The sequence below is a fragment of the Cyprinodon tularosa genome, unplaced genomic scaffold (genome assembly GCF_016077235.1).
Source record: "Cyprinodon tularosa strain WSP-4 unplaced genomic scaffold, ASM1607723v1 ctg716, whole genome shotgun sequence".
Taxonomy (NCBI): Eukaryota; Metazoa; Chordata; class Actinopteri; order Cyprinodontiformes; family Cyprinodontidae; genus Cyprinodon; species Cyprinodon tularosa.
In genome coordinates, this window is record NW_024039470.1 from 374,274 (window position 1) to 394,881 (window position 20,608).

Genomic DNA, 20,608 nt, shown 5'->3' on the forward strand with positions numbered 1-20,608 from the left:
CAGATCTCTCATCATTGGTCAGTTTATGAAAAAAACTTCATCAACAGCTTCATTTTAGGCCAAACGCTGCAGAGTTTTGAGAGAATTGTGTCTAAGCAGCCGTGGCTCCACTTTTTCCATCATTTAGGTCAACTTGGTTTCATTAAAACTTGGGCTGGGCAATTAATTGCATTTGCAATATAATCGCAATATAACAAAACGCAATTTTCAAATCGCAGAGGCACTGGTTTTTAATTACACTACATTTAATAAGAGTAAAACACTAAATTCCTCCCTCCAGCCCTTTAGGTGGTGATTAAACGCTGGAAGTTGGTTTGTACTGAAACAGAAAGGTAGAGAGCCAGCAGCAGATCCAGGCATGGAAGTAGAAGTAAACACTCTTTCTCACAATGGTTACAGTAAAGTCCTGGAACAATAAAACCAAAAGCCTGGGGTGAAACATCTTCAAGTTTAGGGTTAGTGCAAAGGAAAATAAAAATAAAATCGCGATTTTGGTTAAAAAATCATCACAATTTCTATTATTGGCAGTCGTTCAGCCCTAATTAAAAGGTTTAAATAGAAAACTGACCAAAGATGAAAGTGTAGGTTTAAAAGAGGATAATTTAATAAAGCTTTTATCTAATCAAACATCAGTTTGCTGATTGAGATGTTATATTCTCTGTTGACACCCCTCATATTTGTCCTTCTGGAGTAACTCAGGCCCAGGATTGGCTCTGCTGATGTCACCCAATCTTCTCCGAGCGTCAACAAAACCATAAAGATGAAGAACTAAGAGTGAAGTGAGACATTTTCATAAACTGGTCACAAAACAAAAAAAAATACAGGATTAAAAAGATAGATAAACCCAGATTAAACCCATGCTTCTCTCTGTCATGATGTTTCAAAGTTCTGACCCAAAAATGCAGAAAACCTAACAGAGAGACCAGGTAAAGGTTTAACGGGTTTTATTGACGAAGTGAACAGGGGGAGAAGTGTTGCTCTGAACACTGCTCAACCGGAACTGTAAAGTGAGGGGAAGATACAGCGGTTAGTTCAGGCTCAGTGGGGAATTTGACTCGTGAAACTTGGAGAAGAGGTTTTCGTTGCCGACTCACGTTTCCAGAGAAGTTGTTGAATCCTTGACTCCTGTCTGTGTAGTTCCAGTGTTTGTCTGATTCGGTGGAGGGCGGAACAGGGTTTACCCAGAATGCAGTTGATAGTTGGAGAACGGAGAAACTGACTGCCACTCAGATTTCCTGCGGTACTTGAACGGGTCGTAGTGGAGAATAATTCCTTTCTCAGTGAAAGCTCAAACAATCTCTTGGGGAAAGTGGATCCAAACCTCCTGTTTGAAGCTCAGTTTATCCTTTCCGGGGTGTGAAGGTCCGAGAGATTCAGTTAGCAGGACAACTTCCTGCCAAGAGGTGAAGACAAAACTAAGTTAAACTCAGGTTGACCAAAAACTCAGCTGGACTCTGCAAACACAACTTGGCTAGAGTACCCAAAACTGGAAAACCCTCTGGCGTCGAAGTAGTGGCAGTCAGCAGCTTAGGAACACTCCGTTTAACGAGGAAACCATCAGCAGGTGTGTGAGGAGGCAGACCAGAACCAGGCGCCTCCTGGTGGAGGAAGGGAGACAAACACAGAAAAACACAGATACAAAAACAGGAGTCCTGACACACTCCCTGTTTTGAAACCGTGCTGTTTGCTTCAGGTCATGACATCAGAAATTTAAGATGGGACTTTTTAAATATTTAAAAATATCCTTTTAATAATAATAATAATTTAACTTTATTGATCTCACAATGGAGAAATTAACTTCTGCATTTAACCCATCCCCTTGGAGAGCAGTGGGCTGCCATTGCGCGGTGCCTGGGGAGCAGTGTGGGGTTAAGAGTGTTCAGGGACCCAGAGTGGCGGTCTGTGGGAGTGGGGATTAAATTCAGAACCTCAGGATTCCAGGGGAAATGCCCTAACCTCTAGGCCGCTGTTCTGTCAGGCCAGCATACCCAGGGTCAAAACCCGTTTATCCCTTTAGTTTTGTGTGAAAAATATACTTTAAACCACCTTAACGGACGTGTATCCCTATAGTGATGTACAAAAAACTATTTAATTACTTACTTTTTGGTGTTTTTTTAAGCGAATGTTGATCTGACCTTAAATTTTTTTTTTTTGTACATGACTAAAGGGATCCACAGCCATTGATTTAGTTTAACGTTAGTTTTCCTACAAAGCTAAAGAGATAAACGCAAATCTGACGCCTTGCTGATGTGTATTGACTATGGGTATGCTGGTCTGACCGAGTATGCTGATCTAACAGAACACCGCCACTCCCCAAAGCAGGTGTTAGCATCAAGGGTCTTGCTCAGGGACCCAGAGTGTCATTCTGTGGGGGTTTCGCTTGAACTCAGAACCTCCAGATTCCAAAGCCCAATTTTCACCCAAAGTGACACGTTTCACTTGTTTTTTGAGGATCATTGTTGGATGTTTGGGTTGTTTTAGGACCACAGGGCTGTGATGAAGCTCATTAAGGAGGAGATCACGCCATCCTTCCTCCAGTGTTGATCTTTGTGGGAACAGAGTGGTGAAGTAGAGAGCTCAGCAGAAAACGAGCTGTAGGTGTCATCACACTTCATGGTTAGGGAGAATTTCTCTGCTTCTATTTGTGTTTCCTGGAGCCATATGGTCTCCTTACATAGCACAACCCCACCGCCTCCCTCTCCCTTTCCCACTCTGCCCGCAGCAGCAGAAATTCCTCCATACTACACCGTGACGCACTTCGCCTCAGCTGTGACCGTCAGGAGCTTGTAGCACGGCGCCGCGGCTAGCATCTGCCACCAGTACCGTCCTCCTGGTGGTCTGACTGGTGGATCAGCAGGTCCCTGGATGCAGCCTGCCAACGGAAACCGAGCCGTTGACTATAAGAGCCACCCACCATATGCCACCAAGATTGACCTGGTGCCAGGGGTGTGATTTGGGTGTTGGTGCACCGCATGTCATCCCCAAAGCTTTATAGACACTCAGACCAGAGAACGCTCAGCTACAAGCCAGAAATTATTCTGGAAGAAGGAACATTTTGGAAATATTTAAGAAATGCCTCAAGCTACATTATAAACATTTTAATGAATATTTACATAGTTTTAATATATGTAAATATTACATAAATGAAAAAAATATTAAGGTAAATATTAGAGAATACCAACAGCATGATTTTAAAGAGGAATGAGTTTTGGTTTTTTTTTAGAAACAACTATTAAAGGAAAAGTTTGGTCATATTCAGAATTTAAACTTCTGAAAGTCCTTTAAATATGAAATTGTTCCATCTTGTTCAATAAATGATCAGTGTTTTTAATTAGGAGTAATTTTCATGTGAATGTGCTTTACTGGAGACATCCATGTTTGTCAAAGAACACTACTGCCACCTACTGGTTAGTGACGTCACTGTGCGGTATCGGCTGTTGATCAAGTCCCAGTGCTGTATCTGGTGTTTGTCACAACGCGTTATTATCCAAGTCATCTTGAAAACATTCTTCTTCCAAATGTTGGCTACATATTATGTGTTTTTTCTCTGAGCTAGATGGGGGGGGGGGGGGGGGGGGGGGGCATGGTCACCCTCAGCCAATCATTGGCCACCGCTACTATTTTTCCCCTCTAATACAGACGGTGGTAGCAGTCTCTCAAATGGAATATTCAAAACATTGAAATTTTTCATATATTAACAATTATTTGACAACAAAAACACTTTAGTTAATGATGCACATCAATATATTAACATTAAATATAAAAACAGAATTCTAGATTTTGCGAATATGTGATAAAGAGAAAATGTTGTGTCTCTGCAAGTCATCTAGGAGTCTTCAGTGAAATCATAGATAAATAACTATTTTGATAAAAACTTAAATAATCAATTTATGTAGATATTAGTACCTGTAAATATAATTTTTATGCAGAATAATTATCGATAAAAGTTGGTAAGTAATGACAATGGAAAAGATGTTCATCCCAGAACTCAAACCTGAGAAATGTATCCACTATTTATCTACCACCTTTTAACTGGGAAGCACAGATGTTTAAATATATGCATCTATTTGTTAGCAAAGGCTGTAGGAAAGGATAGTTTGTCTTTATTTAGAAAATATGGATGCTGTGCTCGGTCATTTTTCTGTTGGAACCGTGTAGATTGACCCTTAGGTCCTCACCCCTAGGTGGACATTGGTTATTGCCTGGCCGCCCTTAGAAACATTTTCTGGCTACGTAGAGATGTCAGGAAGTCGCTATGCTAAATAAACTAGCACTATGCTAGCACTATTCTAACAGCATTTAGCATGGCGTCCGCTGAAGCATTTCCTCTTTGGGTGAGGTCTTCTTAGATTTGCTCTGTTGGATTTATCCAGGTCTGCATTGCCAAGGAGGGACTTCTCTGAGATGCAGAGACCTGATCTGTTTCGTTAGTGGGGTCCCTGTTAACGAAAGCCTGTAGCCTTGAAAACGAGGTTTAGTCTGGTTTATCTGTGTTCCTTTACTGGTAGAAGCACAAAATTTAACGTTAATCAGTAAAAATATCAAAACAATAATTTTCGTCATGATCACTGAGAGGCCATTTCTGCCCAAATATAATAACAGCTCACTCCTGACATGCTTTTATTCACCATTTTTTTTATTTTATCCATAATTGGGCTGCTGTTTTTCTGTTTTATCTTGCTGTTTTTGTTTTTAACCTTAACATGTCCTTTATTATCTACTATGCAATATTTTCCTTTCTGAGATTGGGTCATTTGCCCTACAGTCTATGCATATATTTATTTTTTTCTTTGCTTTATGTTCTTTTTATATCCATATGCTTTCGTCAGGTTATTTCACAGACAATCGCACTTTCCCCATTGTGGGACAATAAAGGCATTATCTATTCTTATCTCTTGTATTTAATTAACAACAGATGCTGATCAGGTTGATGCTATGAATGCAGCTACTCTACATCATTTATGTTAATCTGTCAGCTGGCCGAGCTTCCACTCCCCTGGATAAAGACCAGCTAATTCTGTTTATGAGCTCCGGTACTGAATCAATGAGAGGACGTACCCAAACACATGAACACCAGTTTCTAGTGATGACTGGAGATAAATTAGATGATTTATCAAACACAAGCACTCAATTGCTACTTATCATAGATATCAAGGAAGCTTCTCTTGTCATAAGGTTGAATGTATCGTTTTTGATGGTGTCAGACACGCTGGGTCAATGGTTTTCCACAAAAACTATACCTCAGGTATTACAGAAACTATCCAGTAATAGCAGCAGTTTGGATGAAAATGTCTTGCTAATGCCAGCGGTAAGAAAAGAAGAGGCCGATTGGTTCTAGGTGTCAGAAACGCAACAGCAGCTAAAACAAAGAATCGATATAAGCAGAAAACCATCTCTGAACACGCATGTATGCTGCTTCTGTATTTACACACCTTCACTGATGTTAGACTATATTAAATTAGAAAAACACTTCTGGTCATTGAATTCTCTGGACTGTTGGGTCAGAACGGTCAAACGTCATAGAAACATGGATCCATTCTGCCCTACGTTAGAGGAAAAGTCCGGTCAGCACGGAATAATCATTAGATCATTATTTATAGCAAAAACGGATACATTCATGGTGATTTTATGAATTTAGTGTTAATCATTTATTGCCCAAATATAGTAACCCCTCCCTCCTGCCATCTTCCAGCAGAGACGTCACGATGCGGTAAGCCTAGCGCCATTCTCCCCGCTTTACAAGCCAAATCAATGGGAACTACCGATACCATCTGTTTGAAATTGATGTGTGTTTGTATATGTGTGAAGAACTGCATACTAGGATTGTCACGAAACTAAACTTTTCAACTCCATACCCATACTAAGGAAAATATTCGATACTCGATACCACAAGGATAAAAACAAAGACTTCAAAATTCAACAGAAATCTTTTCATTAATAAATAAAATACAATAAATAAGAACAATAAACAATGAGAACAATATTTTGAGGTTGTATGCTGTGCACAATATTAAGCAAGCATGATAAAAAAATTATTAGAATGATGTGTTCCTTCCTTGGCTATGCTTTGCACACATAACAATGACACAAGCCAAACCGGTTAAGAAACAAAAATAATTCTCAGCAGCTGCACCTGTTACAAAAAAAGTCTGAAACTGAGAAGTGCGTAGAATTATTCAATCACACAGTGTTCAGAAAGTGCATTGTCCTCTATTCTGCACTTTAGATGAATGACTGCTTAGGTGCCACTGGTGGTAGCACTGTATCGATACTTTTAAAAACGAGTAATGTATCCGGATACGTTTCAGTATCGATACTTTTGACAACCCTACTGCATACTACTTGGATGTAAAATAATTGCCATCATGACTTTATCAAGCTGCTGCCTACCTTTGTGAAGCAGGAAAAAGACTAATAGTGAATCCATTAGAACTTTTTATTGCCTACCTGGAACGGGTGACAATAGTTGAATAAACTTTTGGCTCTCTAAATGGTATTGGTGCCCTATTTGTTGGTACCCACTTATACCGATACCACCATTTTAGTGCTGGATCGGGGCCCCGCCTGATACTGGTATCGGACTAGTTGTGACAAACAGCAGAAACAGCACTGGGACTTGATCAACAGCCGATACCGCACCATGATGTCACAAACCAGTAGGTGGCAGTAGTGTTCTTTGACAAACATGGATGCCTCCAGTAAAGCACATTCAGATGAAATTTACTCTGAATTAAAAACATTTATCATTTATTGAACAGGATGTAATAATTTTCATTTTTAAAGTACTTAAAGAAGTAAAAATTCTGAATATGTAAAATTATTAAATTTCTCATTAAACGCACACAGATAATTCCTGCTACTTCTGCATTAATAAATGATGGCTGTAAACTGAAACGCCTCGTGTCCATCAGCCATCCTCTGCATCATTTTAAACAGCTAAAATGTAGTCGCTCCAGTTGGAGTGTTTAAAGAGCTAAGCCCTACTTGTCAGGGTGTAATTCAGAACCATGAGGGGGAAAAATGCTCTTATCACATGACCTTGAACAGAAATTTAGTTTCAATCTCTTGGAAATCCTTGAAGTGAGCTTTTAAGGAATGACAAAAATCCTTTATCCATTCATTCTGTTTTCATTCAGAGTTCCAAGGTTATTAGCGGAGCCTAGAAGGTGATGCAGAGAACAGAACCATGTTCTCCTTGTGTCCTCCACTCATGACACACTGCAATGAATGGAAGTCATTTTTTCTTAATTTGAGGAGATAAGTGAGACACTTTGTCATTTGAATGAGACAATTTACATTTAAAATAAGAAAAATAACTGCATTGTCTTATTTAAAGTGCATATTATCTAAATATCTTATTTTAAGAGTTAAAAAAATACTCATTCCATTGGTAAATCATATTATTTACTTCCTCAAATTAAGGGAAAATACATTTAATTTAAGACATTTTGTACTTTCTAAAACGTTTCTGAAGTACTTGGTCCCTTACTGGAAGGTTGAGTCATGCACTGCAAAACCAATCTAGAAATAAGTCAAAAGTTTTTAAATTTAGTGTATTTACCCTTAATTTGAGTAGGAAAATAAGATGATCTGCCAATGAAATGAGTATTTAATAAGAAAATTAGATAATATTCACTCGAAATAAGACAATGCAGTTATTTTTTCTTATTTTAAATGTAAATTGTCTTGTTGGCAGTGTCTCACCTCATAAGTTCAAGAAAAAATGACTTAGATTTACACTTTTTGCAGCGTTAAAGGCTGAAAGAGTCCTGCTAAAAAAAAGAAGAAGTTTATTTTACACAACTTAGATTTCTTTCTTATTTAGATTTCAGTTTTTTACAGTGTGCTGCTCCCAGCTCACCACCGCTCCTTCATTGTCTCTCCCTCTTTCTTCCCTGTTGCTTCCCTTCTTCTTTTCTGTCAACAGTTATCCTCGAGAAGCCCATTCGCATCCCAAGGTCCCTGTCGGTTAAAGCTGCCAGCGTGCTCAAAGGCTTTCTAAACAAGGTGAGAGCAGTCCACTCCCACCACCACCCCAGTGTGAAGCAGGGAGCTCTGCAGCGCGTAGTTCCAGCTGCCGTGTTCTGGACAAACCTCTGTTATTCAGTCATTTTTCATACAACATTCATTTCAGCACCCAATCACAGAAAGGCCATGAGGGAACAAAAGGGAAATGTTGTTGCACCACATTCCTGCAGAAGGATTGATGTAAACTATGAAGCAGACTTTAACCCTGGACTGTTGCCTGTTTGTGTCAGCGGGACGCTAACCAGTTTCTGCTCCCAACAGGATCCCAAGGAGCGCCTGGGTTGCCAGGTCCAAACAGGCTACACAGATATCAAGTCACACACATTTTTCCGCAGTATAGACTGGGACCAGGTAAGAACCCAACCAGTGAGAGCTGGGAAAAGCATTGGGGGCTTTTTGTTTTACGTCCAGCTTAAGGTTTAACTGATCAAATGTGAACTGCTGTTCCTAAAGAAAAGTCATGTTCAAGGAAAGGATTAACATCTTAACGGATATTAAAGATTCAGTTCAAAATCTCCTAGATCTGTTCCACACAGAGGGACATAATTCTAGTTTTTCCTTCTGATTATTTGATGATTGTGGGTAAAATTTAAAACTCTGACTGTTCTTCATGTCTCCTCTCAGTATTTCCGTTTCATGTAGCATGGCGTAGCGCCACAGCAGAATACAAGTTGCCAAACCTTTAGAAGGCATTAAAAATAGGTTTAAATGTAATGGGAGTGATATAGCTTAATGTCCATTTGTGCTCTAATCACAACCACAGTTTAAAGTGAATTTAACTGCTTAGGACTTTTTATTTATTTTTTATTTTTTAATAGGAGACAAATCAAGTCACCTTTCTCTGTGTTTTTGAGAACTTTAGAGACTTCACTTGAAAGCAGCGATCTTTGACATATCTATCAGTTAGACCTGCTGTAAGTCTCGCCCTGCTGCCCTCAGCACTGTCTCACAGGCATCTTGGTCACAGCAAAGAGCGGAGAGGTGACCTGCTACTTTCCCCACAGCTAACGCTGCAAAAAGCTGCTGATTATTCCGCCCTGGACTACAAAACAGGACAGTAATATAATGTAAATATGAGGGTTGGGAACTTATTAGCATTTGCAATATAATCACAATTTAACAAACCACAATTTTTAAGTCGAAGAGGTGCTGAATTTTAATTGCATGGTATTTAACAAACTTAAAATTTCCCCCTCCAGCCCTTAGGGTGCAGTAAAGTGCTTGAAGTGCGGTCATGGCCTCACAGACAGGTAGAGAGAGTTGTAGTTAGCATGCAGATCCATACATGCAGGTTGAAGGTTACAGTAAAGTTCTACAACAATGGACTCTTGGAAAGCTAGATTTCTCAAAACTGAAGGCCCGGGGTCAACCATCTACAAGCTGGGGTTTTTGGAAAGGAAAAATCAAAATAAAATCATGATTCTGGATAAAATAATCCCAATTTCAATTTTTAGGAAAATCGTCAGTCCAAGTAAATCTGTATTTTTTAATCTAGTCTCCGTTCTTTTATCTAAAACTACTGCGCTATAATAATTAACTCAATTAATCATCATGCTTTTACCTCTGAATACTTTAGGTCAAATTAGATGTTTACAGTGTGGATTCAGGCAATATCCATCATAGATTAAATTGAATTATATTAATATCCGTCATAGATTCAGTAAAAGAAGTTTAGCAAATCCTGTTTTGAACTGATCAAACAAGATTTTGAAGCTGTCTTCGGTAAAATGCTTCGAGCAAATGAACAGTTGAGCATCAAACTTTGCAGGGATAAAAAATAATCCATGCTGGACGAGTCTTTGGGAAGACTGTGAAAACTTTCTCTGTGGAGCCTGAAACACTGCATTTACGCCCGTGGTTTTGGATAATTTTCAATAGAGAAACTGCCTGCTCTGTAATTTTTGTAGAAGTAAACCCAACTGTAGGCTAAACAGCTAAACTGCTGTCATCCATCTACCTCTATTCATGTTCTTGGGCAGTGAACCAGTGGGCTGGTCTGTATGTCATTTTTTGGGCGTGACAAAAGTCCAGGCCAGAACCAAATAAGGCAACATCCCTAAATGGAAATAATTTCGGGGCTTCGTTTTTGCAGATTTGTAGAGAAAAGAGGTGTCGATGGGATTTGAACTTCTCTGGTCATTAATTTCACCCACTGAACTATCGTTATTCATCTATGACAATGGAAACTTGTTTTTTTGCATTCTATGACGCCTTTAAAACTGCCACAGTTTTAAACTGAGTGACGAAACAAAAAAATCTGGAATAAAAAAATCAAACAATTCACGGAGAGTTAAAAGATGAAAAATGCTTCCAATCGATTATCAATCCCTGGTGCCAAATCCTAGACACAGGGTCCAGGGATATGTCTCAGGTCTGTCCAGGTGGATCAGGATGATGTATTATTGGCCCTTATTTGAACATTGTCTGTGAGGAACCTGATAAAACACAGAGAAGGTTCCTCTGACCTTTCTTTGAAAAGTTGTCCTCTAAAAGGAAAGTAGGTGACTATGGTAGAATCCTCAAAGCAGTGTTGGTTCCTCTTGTCTTGTTCCAATTAAAAAGTGTTTGTGGTATTCTTTCTGTATTAAAGATGTCCATCCCTTTTGGTATCTGTTATGCATCTGTACCACTGAGGAACATCATCCACAAAGAAAATACATTCCAGATTCCTATAATCTGAATGACTGAGTCCCTAAACAGTAATGACATGCACACATAGAGCGCCATCATCAAGTTAAAACTAGAATTAAAACCTTGTCTAATTGATTTAGCTCAGTTTTTCAAACGGTAACATTAAATAAACAAACTTGAAATGATCATTGACTCCTGTTAAGAAAAGGCAGCACTTCAGGTTTTCTGGAGCGTTATGAGTCCGTGCTGCTTCCTGACAGACTGCTGCTCATAGACAATCTTTGCTTTGACTCCACAGCCTGACGGTTCACTTAAAATTCATCTAAAAACAACAAAGAATGCACGCCCACATTTAATGTGAGTCAGCTCAGAGCTGCAGAACGCTGCACAGCTGTCATTCTACATTCTGAAGCGCCTTAATCAGCCTCCATTCTCTGGCTCTGCTGCTGTACATAGGAAGGCCCTGAACACGGAGAACACACCCTCCTGTTGATGATCTGAAGTGGGGGGGGGGGGGTTCAATGATATAGTTCTAAACACTCATGCACCCTGTCTTCTCTCTGGGTGAAGCAACAAGGCTAATAAAAGAGAATTACCAATCAGAAGCATTTCCTTATACCCCTCTAAAGAAAACATTTTTAACATAATAAAAGGAATAAAACAGTGACCGTTATTATTAAAAAACTTAATGAGTTTTAAAAGTATTTCTCATCTTGATGTTAGAATAGTCAATCTCTGAGGACATAAATACGGCATGGCATGAATTATCTATGGTTCTTATTAGAGATGTCTCAATTCAGTATTGAATATCGGTCCGATTTCAGACAGAATTATGGGATAATATCGGCCTCCTTTTAAGATCTCAGACTTAGGCAAGCTAAAAAAGACACTCTGCGTCTGCTATAAATAAAATATAACCAATAGTTTAATGACAAAGGGGTCAGCTGTTCTCTGACCTTTTGTTGTTTATTATTGTTTGTTTAAAGCTACAGTGTGTAACTTTTAGCGACATCTAGCGGTCAGACTGCAGCAACATGAACATCTCCCCTCCACTGCTTCTCCCCCCCAACAGTACGGCGAGCGTTACGGCACAAAATGTCTTCCACGACGTCCGCATCACCTACCTTCTCAAGTGATGAGGTTTGTTTACATAGATAATTTTACAGATAGTATTTCATTAGTCTGTGTAGGGTATAGATTTCATGTAGACTTAGGATAATAAATATACCCGTTATTTTTTCTACATCGTTGTGACGTTTTGGCGATCTCGCCATCACTAGTTTGTTGGCTCTGCGCTGCCATGGCGCAAAGATGTCTGCCTCCATGGCTGCAAGACCCGCTCCTATGTAATTATAAATAACGAATTCTAAGGCAACGCAAATATTAAGGTTAAGAGGCTGAGCTCGTAGATGATGATAAATAACATAGTTATATATAATATATTACATTTCTGACTGTATATCCCTGTAATTATTACACACTGTAGCTTTAAGTGATGTCACTGATCAAGCATCATCTTACATCACACAATACAAAACACTACAGCGGCCTTAGCCATTAAAGGAAAAGTCCAGCCATATTCAGAATTCAAACTTCTCAAAGTACTTTCAATATCAAATTTTTTACATACTGTTCAATATATAATCAGTGTTTTAAATAAGAGTAATTTTCATGTGAATGTGCTTTACTGGAGGCATCCATGTTTGTCAAAGAACACTACTGCCACCTACTGGTTTGTGACGTCACGGTGCGGTATCGGCTGTTGATCAAGTCCCAGTGCTGTATCTGGTGTTTGTCACAACACGCTATTATCCAAGTCATCTTGAAAACATTCTTCTTCCAAATGTTGGCTACATATTACGGGTTTTTTCTCTGGCCGGAAGTTCGATGGCAAATCCTCCCTCTTCAAGTTGGCGATCCAACGACCAACCCGTCCCTGGAGGAAAGGTGAAATTAATTCTTTCTTTTAACTTTTACCCGATGTATTCCAGCATCCAGCTGCCATGCACGTGGGCATTGTCAGTTTCACTATAGCTCTGGTGAATTTCAATGGTGAAGTCCTCTGGAAATCTTCAATAATTGTTGTTGATTGCAGATGTGTCTAGTAGTTCCCATTGATTTAGCTTGTAAAGCGGGGAGAATGGCGCTAGGCTTACCGCACCGTGACGTCACTGCTGGAAGATGGCAGGAGGGAGGGGCTACTATATTTGGGCATAAATGATTAACACTAAATTCATAAAATCACCATGAATGTCTCAGTTTTTGCTATAAATAATGATCTAATGATTATTCCGTGCTGACCGGACTTTTCCTCTAACGTAGGGCAGAATGGATCCATGTTTCTATGACGTTTGACCGTTCTGACCCAACAGTCCAGAGACTTCAATGACCAGAAGTGTTTTTCCTAATCAATATTGTCTAATATCAGTGAAGGTGTGTAAATACAGAAGCAACATACATGCGTGTTCAGAGATGGTTTTCTGCATATATTGGTTCTTTGTTTTAGCTGCTGTTGCGTTTCTGACACCTAGAACCAATCGGCCTCTTCTTTTCTGACCGCTGGCATTAGCAAGACATTTTCATCCAAACTGCTGCTATTACTGGATAGTTTCTGTAATACCTGAGGTATAGTTTTTGTGGAAAACCATTGACCCAGCGTGTCTGACACCATCAAAAACGATACATTCAACCTTATGACAAGAGAACCTTCCTTGTTATCTATGGTAAGTAGCAATTGAGCGCTTTTGTTTGATCAATCATCGAATTTATCTCCAGTCATCACTAGAAACTGATGTTCAATGATGAGTGATTTTAGTTGCTCATATTTTTTTTAGTGTCATGTGTTTGGGTACGTCCTCTCATTGATTCAGTACCGGAGCTCATAAACAGAATTAGCTGGTCTTTATGCAGGGGAGTGGAAGCTCGGCCAGCTGACAGATTAACATAAATGATGTAGATTATCTGCATGCATAGCATCAACCTGATCAGCATCTGTTGTTAATTAAATACAAGAGATAAGAATAGATATTGCCTTTATTGTCCCACAATGGGGAAAGTGAAGTTGTCTGTGAAAAAGCAACTTGATGAAAGCTGATATAAAATATAAAAAGAACATGAACAAAAAAAAACATACATGGACTGTAGGGCAAATAATAAAGGACATGTTAAGATAAAAAAAACCTAGGAGGATACAAGTGAAAAACAGCAGCCTGCTGACAAATAAAATTTAAAAATGGGTGAATAAAAGCATGCAGAAAATACTTCTAGAGCAGATTGAAATTTCAAATAGCAAATACTTCAGAAACTAAAAGCGCATTTGTAAACATTTATTGAGATCATCAGTAGAGATCATAAAGCATATCAACACCTGGGAGGAAGGATCTGTAGTTGTATTCCTTTGTGCACCTAAGGTGCAACAGCCTTCAGCTTCCAGCTCTGCAACAGCTTCATGGATGGGATGGGAGACCCTGTCCAACAGTGACAATATTTTTGTCCCAGTCTTTCTGTTTCGCACCACCTGCACTGATTTAGTGGCACATCCTTTAACAGAGATGGCCTTTGCATCTTTGCTAATTTTCCATAAATATAGCATTTGGACAGTATATTCAGTCACAATACCATTTTCCACTGAAAGCCCCAAGATTTAAAGCCTATGTAATGACCAGACAAACTGAGGAACAGGGAGTTCAACCATACATAAACTTTAACATTTAATAAACGTAAAAAGAGTAAATCCTTTGGTTAACAGCACATCAATATTGATAGTTGACCGTAGGTGAAGAGGAGGTGAGACAGACCAGCTCTATTCACAGTGACAGTCACTGACAGATCTTTGAAGGTGTCTCGATGAACAAGGCTTGGCTGGTCTTGATGGTCAGAAAACAGGTTTGACAATTTACATGCACTCACTGGCAAACAGATTTGAGGACAGGGCTTGAATTGGTGGTCAGAGAACAGAAGCCGGGTCAAAAGCATGGAGGCAGATTCAGGCTAAAAAGTCAGAAGGGCTTGTGATCAGATGAGTAATCAATAGCTAAAAACGGTCCAGAATATCAGCCAGCAGGCAAGAGAAACCGGTAAGTTCGAGGCAAAATGGGGAAATCAGAAAACAGAGCAAGACATGAATAGACAGGCAGACAAGGAAGGAACACTGGATATCAACTCGCATGGTGGCTTTCAAAAATCTGCCACTGACTGGATCATGGATAGAGGCTTATAAAGCAAAGTTGTCAAAAGGTTATTGTTTAAAGTCCATGTCCACATAAGCATATATTTACATCAAGTAGACGCTCTAGACAGTGCAATGGCAATGAAAAGATCCGCATAAGACAACAGACAGCATCCAACTCTAAATCTCCCTTGCAGCCCTGTGAGAATAGAATTTGGAAAAATAAAAATGTTTATTTATACAGATCCATAAATAATCCATAAATAAATAAATACACTCTACTGATCTAGGTTTACAAGTTTGTGTAAGAAGAAAGTATATTTCTTCTTTATAGAAGAAGAAAAAGTTATCCATCACATCATTTCTCAATAACTCCAAATATTTAATTCAAAGGTGTGGCATATAAGTTTCAAATTAATACCAACATTAAATCTAACATTAAATAATGTAGATCTTTTAAAATTTTAGCCAAACTTTAAATTTTATATTGTGGCACTCACAGTTTTTCACCAAATACTTCATGAACCGTTTATATTAACTTTCAGTCGATACGGGATAATACAGGCAGTGCAAAATCCCAGGGCCCCTCACTGGGTTTAATGGCTCTGTCTGTTTCCTCTGATACCACTGCTCGGTTCTATTAAGGCTGATTTATGCTTTGAAACTAGGTCATCTGCGTAGGTGTCGCAGTGAACTCAAAGACGTTCCGCCTAGGGCTGGGTACCGAACTTCGGGTCTTTTATGGTACCGACCGAAATGCTTCGGTTCTACCGAGTATCGAAACATGCCTAGTCTTTCGGTACCAAGTTTCGGTGATTGGCTGTAACACTTAACGTGATTGCGTCATCCAGGAAAAATACACAGGTGGTCCCGCCTACAGCCAGGGTTGATGTGTATCTGTTGTGAACTGGTTGTGAGCGTTGCGGAACTCCTTTAAAATGCCCCCCAGGTCAAAAGTGCGGCTTCACTTTATTAAGACTGATGCTAATAGTGTAGAGTAGACGTAAGCAATTTAAGAGCAGAAAGTTGCTCGGTGTTTGACTGCAAGAAGAGCGGACCGCAACCAGCGCGACCATCCTCCTCTCAGCAGCCCGTGGGCAGAGCAAAGCCAGAGCGGAGTAATGCTGTAATAATGTAATAATGCTGCAATTTCAAACTGGACGCAGCAGGAGAAGCAAAATCACGTCTGCTGCTTCCTTTTTTGCTGCTTGTACCAGCTTCTGACGCGCGGCTGAAGAAGCTTTGCTGCTCTGGCTGCGCGGTGCAAAAGTGGCTCTGATGCGCGTTGGGCGGAGCTACTCTATCCTTTATTTGCCTTGCAGCTATATTTGCTGTGATCAGTGGGAATAAAGTAGTTTTATTATGTTTGTAAGTGGGAAAATCCACCTGAAAACTTAATCAGTGCAGTCAGTTCATCCTGCCTTCCAATATTCTTTCTGTCGGAGCCGCTCAGACCCCCCCATACCAGCGGTGCGCTGTCAATAGGATCCCATTCAACGGGCTTGTTTGTCAGACATGGTAATTTTTCTAAAGTCAAACTGCTAAGTAAAAAGGTCCTCACAATGTTACAGTGAATATTAGACACTGATTTTTTTTTTTTTTTATATATAAGAGGAAAAATGTAAATGGAAAAATCAGAGCTTAAAATAAAACTCAAGATTTGTACTTTTTTATGTTGAGTAATTTTCTTTTTCTTCGAATTGATATTATAAAACTGGTATCGAAAAAAGTATCGTTCAGGAACCGGTATCGAAGTGAAGGTATCGGTATTGGTACCGGTACCGAAAATTTTTGAACAATACCCAGCCCTAGTTCCGCCCCTCCGCAGACAATCTACAGCACCTCTCCCAAATTGTAGGTGACCACAGACAGTGCCGCAGACAGGAGGCCGGCTTGTTTTGTTTTTATGACCGCAATTGCGGAAAACAACGCGGGAAGTTTGACCCGCTAGAAATGCGAGCTGCGCAAGAACGCTGGGACCCTTTTCCACCTGGATCCCCGTTCTTTTTCTCCCTCATATCCCTCCATTGTTGCACAAACTTGCCCCCACTTCCTCACCGCCTCGGCCGAATCTAGACCCACAGCGTATAGCGCAGACTACGCTCAAAATTGAACATAAATCAAACATGTCTGCGTCAAGCTCACTGTGACACACTGCTGAGGGGAGGATAACCAGCCCTTTAATTAGATAAGCAGTCAGAAAAAATAAATAAAAAAAAAGCATCCAGACTGATCTAGCTGAAGGAATACACAGATAAAGTTTTAAGGTGTAAATTGAGGTGTGAATTCCAGCTTAATTAAATTTTTTTATTTATATAACTTTTTAACTATTGATTACCGACCAGCTGACATGGGTGAGAGTTAGCTGGAGCTCCCACTCCACATCCAGGCTGAGTACCCAGCCCACATCGGCCTGCCTAGAAGTCCTGAGGCTCTGCTGCTTCGACACAGATTTAAAGTCGGCTATTTCTTGATAAAGTGACTACGCCATTGAGGATTTTCTCAATGTTGCAGACTGCAGCTTTAACACCTGAGTGAAGTTGGCCCCCCCACCTTCTTCAAATCAGACAAAATTAGTGTCAAACGTTTCTGCTACGTTTGTGCTGGTTTGTGCAAAAAAACATTTTCGTTTGTGCTGCTATTGTTTTAAAGATATACAGGTGCTGGTCATAAAATTAGAATATCATGAAAAAGTAGATTGATTTCAGTAATTCCATTTAAAAAGTGAAACTTGTATATTATATTCATACATTACATACAAACTCATATATTTCAGATGTTTATTTTGTTTAATTTTGATGATTACAAATGACAACAAATGAAAATCTCAAATTCATCATATCAGAAAATTAGAATATTACTGAAGACCAAAAAAAACAAAGGATTTATAGAAATGTTGGCCAACTGAAAAGTATGAACATGAAAAGTATGAGCATGTACAGCACTCAGTATTTAGTTGGGCCTCCTTTGGCCTGTATTACTGCAGCAATGCGGCGTGGCATGGAGTCGATCAGTCTGTGGCACTGCTCAGGTGTTATGATAGCCCAGGTTGCTCTAATAGTGGCTTTTAGCTCTTCTGAATTGTTGGGTCTGGTGTATTGCATCTTCTTCTTCACAATACCCCATAGATTTTCTATGGGGTTAAGGTCAGGAGAGTTTGCTGGCCAATTAAGAACAGGGATACCATGGTCCTTCAAGCAGGTACTGGTAGCTTTGGCACTGTGTGCAGGTGCCAAGTCCTGTTGGAAAATGAAATCTGCATCTCCAAAAAGTTGGTCAGCTGCAGGAAGCATGAAGTGCTCTAAAACTTCCTGGTATGTGGCTGCGTTGACCCTGGACCTCAGAAAACACAATGGACCAACACCAGCAGATGACATGGCACCCCAAACCATCACTGACTGTGGAAACTTTACACTGGACTTCAAGCAACGTGGATGAAGTGCCTCTCTTCTTTTCCTCCAGACTCTGGGACCTTGATTTCCAAAGGAAATGCAAAATTTACTTTCATCAGAGAACATGACTTTGGACCACTCACCAGCAGTCCAGTCCTGTTTCTCTTTAGCCCAGGCAAGACGCTTCTGACGCTGTCTGTGGTTCAAGAGTGGCTTGACACAAGGAATGCGACAGCAGAAACCCATGTCTTTCATACGTCTGTGTGTGGTGGTTCTTGAAGCACTCACTCCAGCTGCAGTCCACTCTTTGTGAATCTCCCCCACATTTTTGAATGGGTTTTGTTTCACAATCCTCTCCAGGGTGCGGTTATCTCTCTTGCTTGTACACTTTTTTCGACCACATCTTTTCCTTCCCTTCGCCTCTCTATTAATGTGCTTGGACACTGAGCTCTGTGAACAGCCAGCCTCTTTAGCGATGACCTTTTGTGTCTTGCCCTCCTTGTGCAAGGTGTCGATGGTCGTCTTTTGGACAACTGTCAAGTCAGCAGTCTTCCCCATGATTGTGTAGCCTATAGAACTAGACTGAAAGACCATTTAAAGGCTTTTGCAGGTGGTTTGAGTTAATTAGCTGATTAGAGTGTGGCACCAGGGGCCATCAATTTTGAACCTTTTCACAATATTCTAATTTTCTGATATGATGAATTTGAGATTTTCATTTGTTGTCATTTGTAATCATCAAAATTAAACAAAATAAACATCTGAAATATATGAGTTTGTATGTAATGTATGAATATAATATACAAGTTTCACTTTTTAAATGGAATTACTGAAATCAATCTACTTTTTCATGATATTCTAATTTTATGACCAGCACCTGTAAAGAAATATTTCTAGAGGTCATCAAAGGTCAACCAGCCCCCCCCCCTTCTTCAAATCAGACGAAATCGGTGTCAATTAACTCAGCTACGTTTTTGCACAAACGTTTGACACTAATTTTGTCTGATTTGAAGAAGGTGGGGGGGCCAACTTCACTCAGGTACGGTTAACTGATCCAAGCTCGGTCGGAAATCATCACTGATCGATTTCAGGGGGCTAGTGTACATGGGGTTTTATGGGACTTAGCAGAGGTGAATTATCAATATGCCATAATCAGGTACTGGGAATGAAGTGACAGCATTTATGTTTAAACTCTATTATGTTGCTTTTTAAATAAAATATACTCTTTGTTATCCAAACGCTTCCTCTCAGTTCCAGATAAGTTGCTGTTTTAACATAAGCACAACTTAGAATATGGCTGGTGCCACCACAGAATCAAAGAAGGTCTTTAGGAGTGCCAAAGACCATCAGTGTTTGACTCCAGCCAGTTCACGATTCATTATGAGTTTGGTCAGAGGGCTGCAGCCTGAGTCATATGTCAGTGTTTTTATGTCTCATCGCTTTGCTTACTAATAAGTGTCATCTCATTGAAGAATTTTAAATCAGGGCTTTTAGGGGGCACTTCACTCTCCTTAATTCTAGTATATGCATGAACTTTAACAAACCACCAGCTGTTTGTTTTTGGCTGTGGGACTGTCTCTAAAGGTTGCAGAAAGCCGTAAACCGTTTGCTGTTTCTCACTGGATGAGACATAAATTAAAACATCAACAACAGGATGCAACCTTATCTTCCTCCAATAGGGATGTCCTTTTATATCATAAGAAACAAGCAGTCAAAACAAGCAGTCAAAAAATAAAAAATGAAAAGTCCAAACTAAATCTCTTAAAAACCTTCAGAAAACTAGGAGGACATGTTTTATCAACATTACTTTTTATTTCTGGCAAAGGAAATCTGTTGTTAGATAAAACCTTTGCAAAGTACTCTAGAAAATACGATAGAACCCGACACATTAGCAGCTCTTCATTTAGGACCAATTAAGCTAGTTTCTCAAGCTACATTGTTTGAGTTTTCCCACAAGCGGATAATCAGGCGGCAGGTTTTAAAAGCAGAGGAAAATGATTGTGACCTAATCAGTGCTCCCTTCATAATGGTGGATTACAGACCAGAGGAGATTCACCCTCCGCCCAGCGTGGTAGATTATGAGATCTCAGCGTGAAACATGAAAAATTAGGTGTGGCTATGAAGTTAAAGGAGCAATAAGTATGAAATTTACAGGAAAATTAACCAAATTTATTCAAATTTTTCACCTGAGATGAAAGTAAGGTTCTGTAAAGCCAGGCATACACCGTACGATTTTTTTGCCCTGTTTGGAACGATTTTCCAGTCGTGCGACAATTTTTTCAGTTGGGCCGACTGTCAACCTCGTAGTGCATCATGCGTTGTGTAGCATTCAGGGACTAACAAAGGCCAATCAGCCTCTCATGACCACCTCCCAATCAGGAATTGTAAGGTC

At 39.7% G+C, this 20,608-nt stretch overlaps 1 protein-coding gene across 2 annotated transcripts in view; it reads left to right on the plus strand.

Annotated features, from left to right (window-relative positions):
• The window catches only part of prkcz (protein kinase C, zeta), a 226,405-nt gene that overhangs the window by 163,629 nt on the left and 42,168 nt on the right, over window positions 1-20,608 (plus strand). For both annotated transcript variants that reach the window (XM_038269023.1, XM_038269024.1), the window contains 2 exons: window positions 7,928-8,007; window positions 8,290-8,379. In XM_038269023.1, the coding sequence (XP_038124951.1) occupies window positions 7,928-8,007; window positions 8,290-8,379 (170 nt within the window). The remainder of the gene's footprint in view (window positions 1-7,927; window positions 8,008-8,289; window positions 8,380-20,608) is intronic.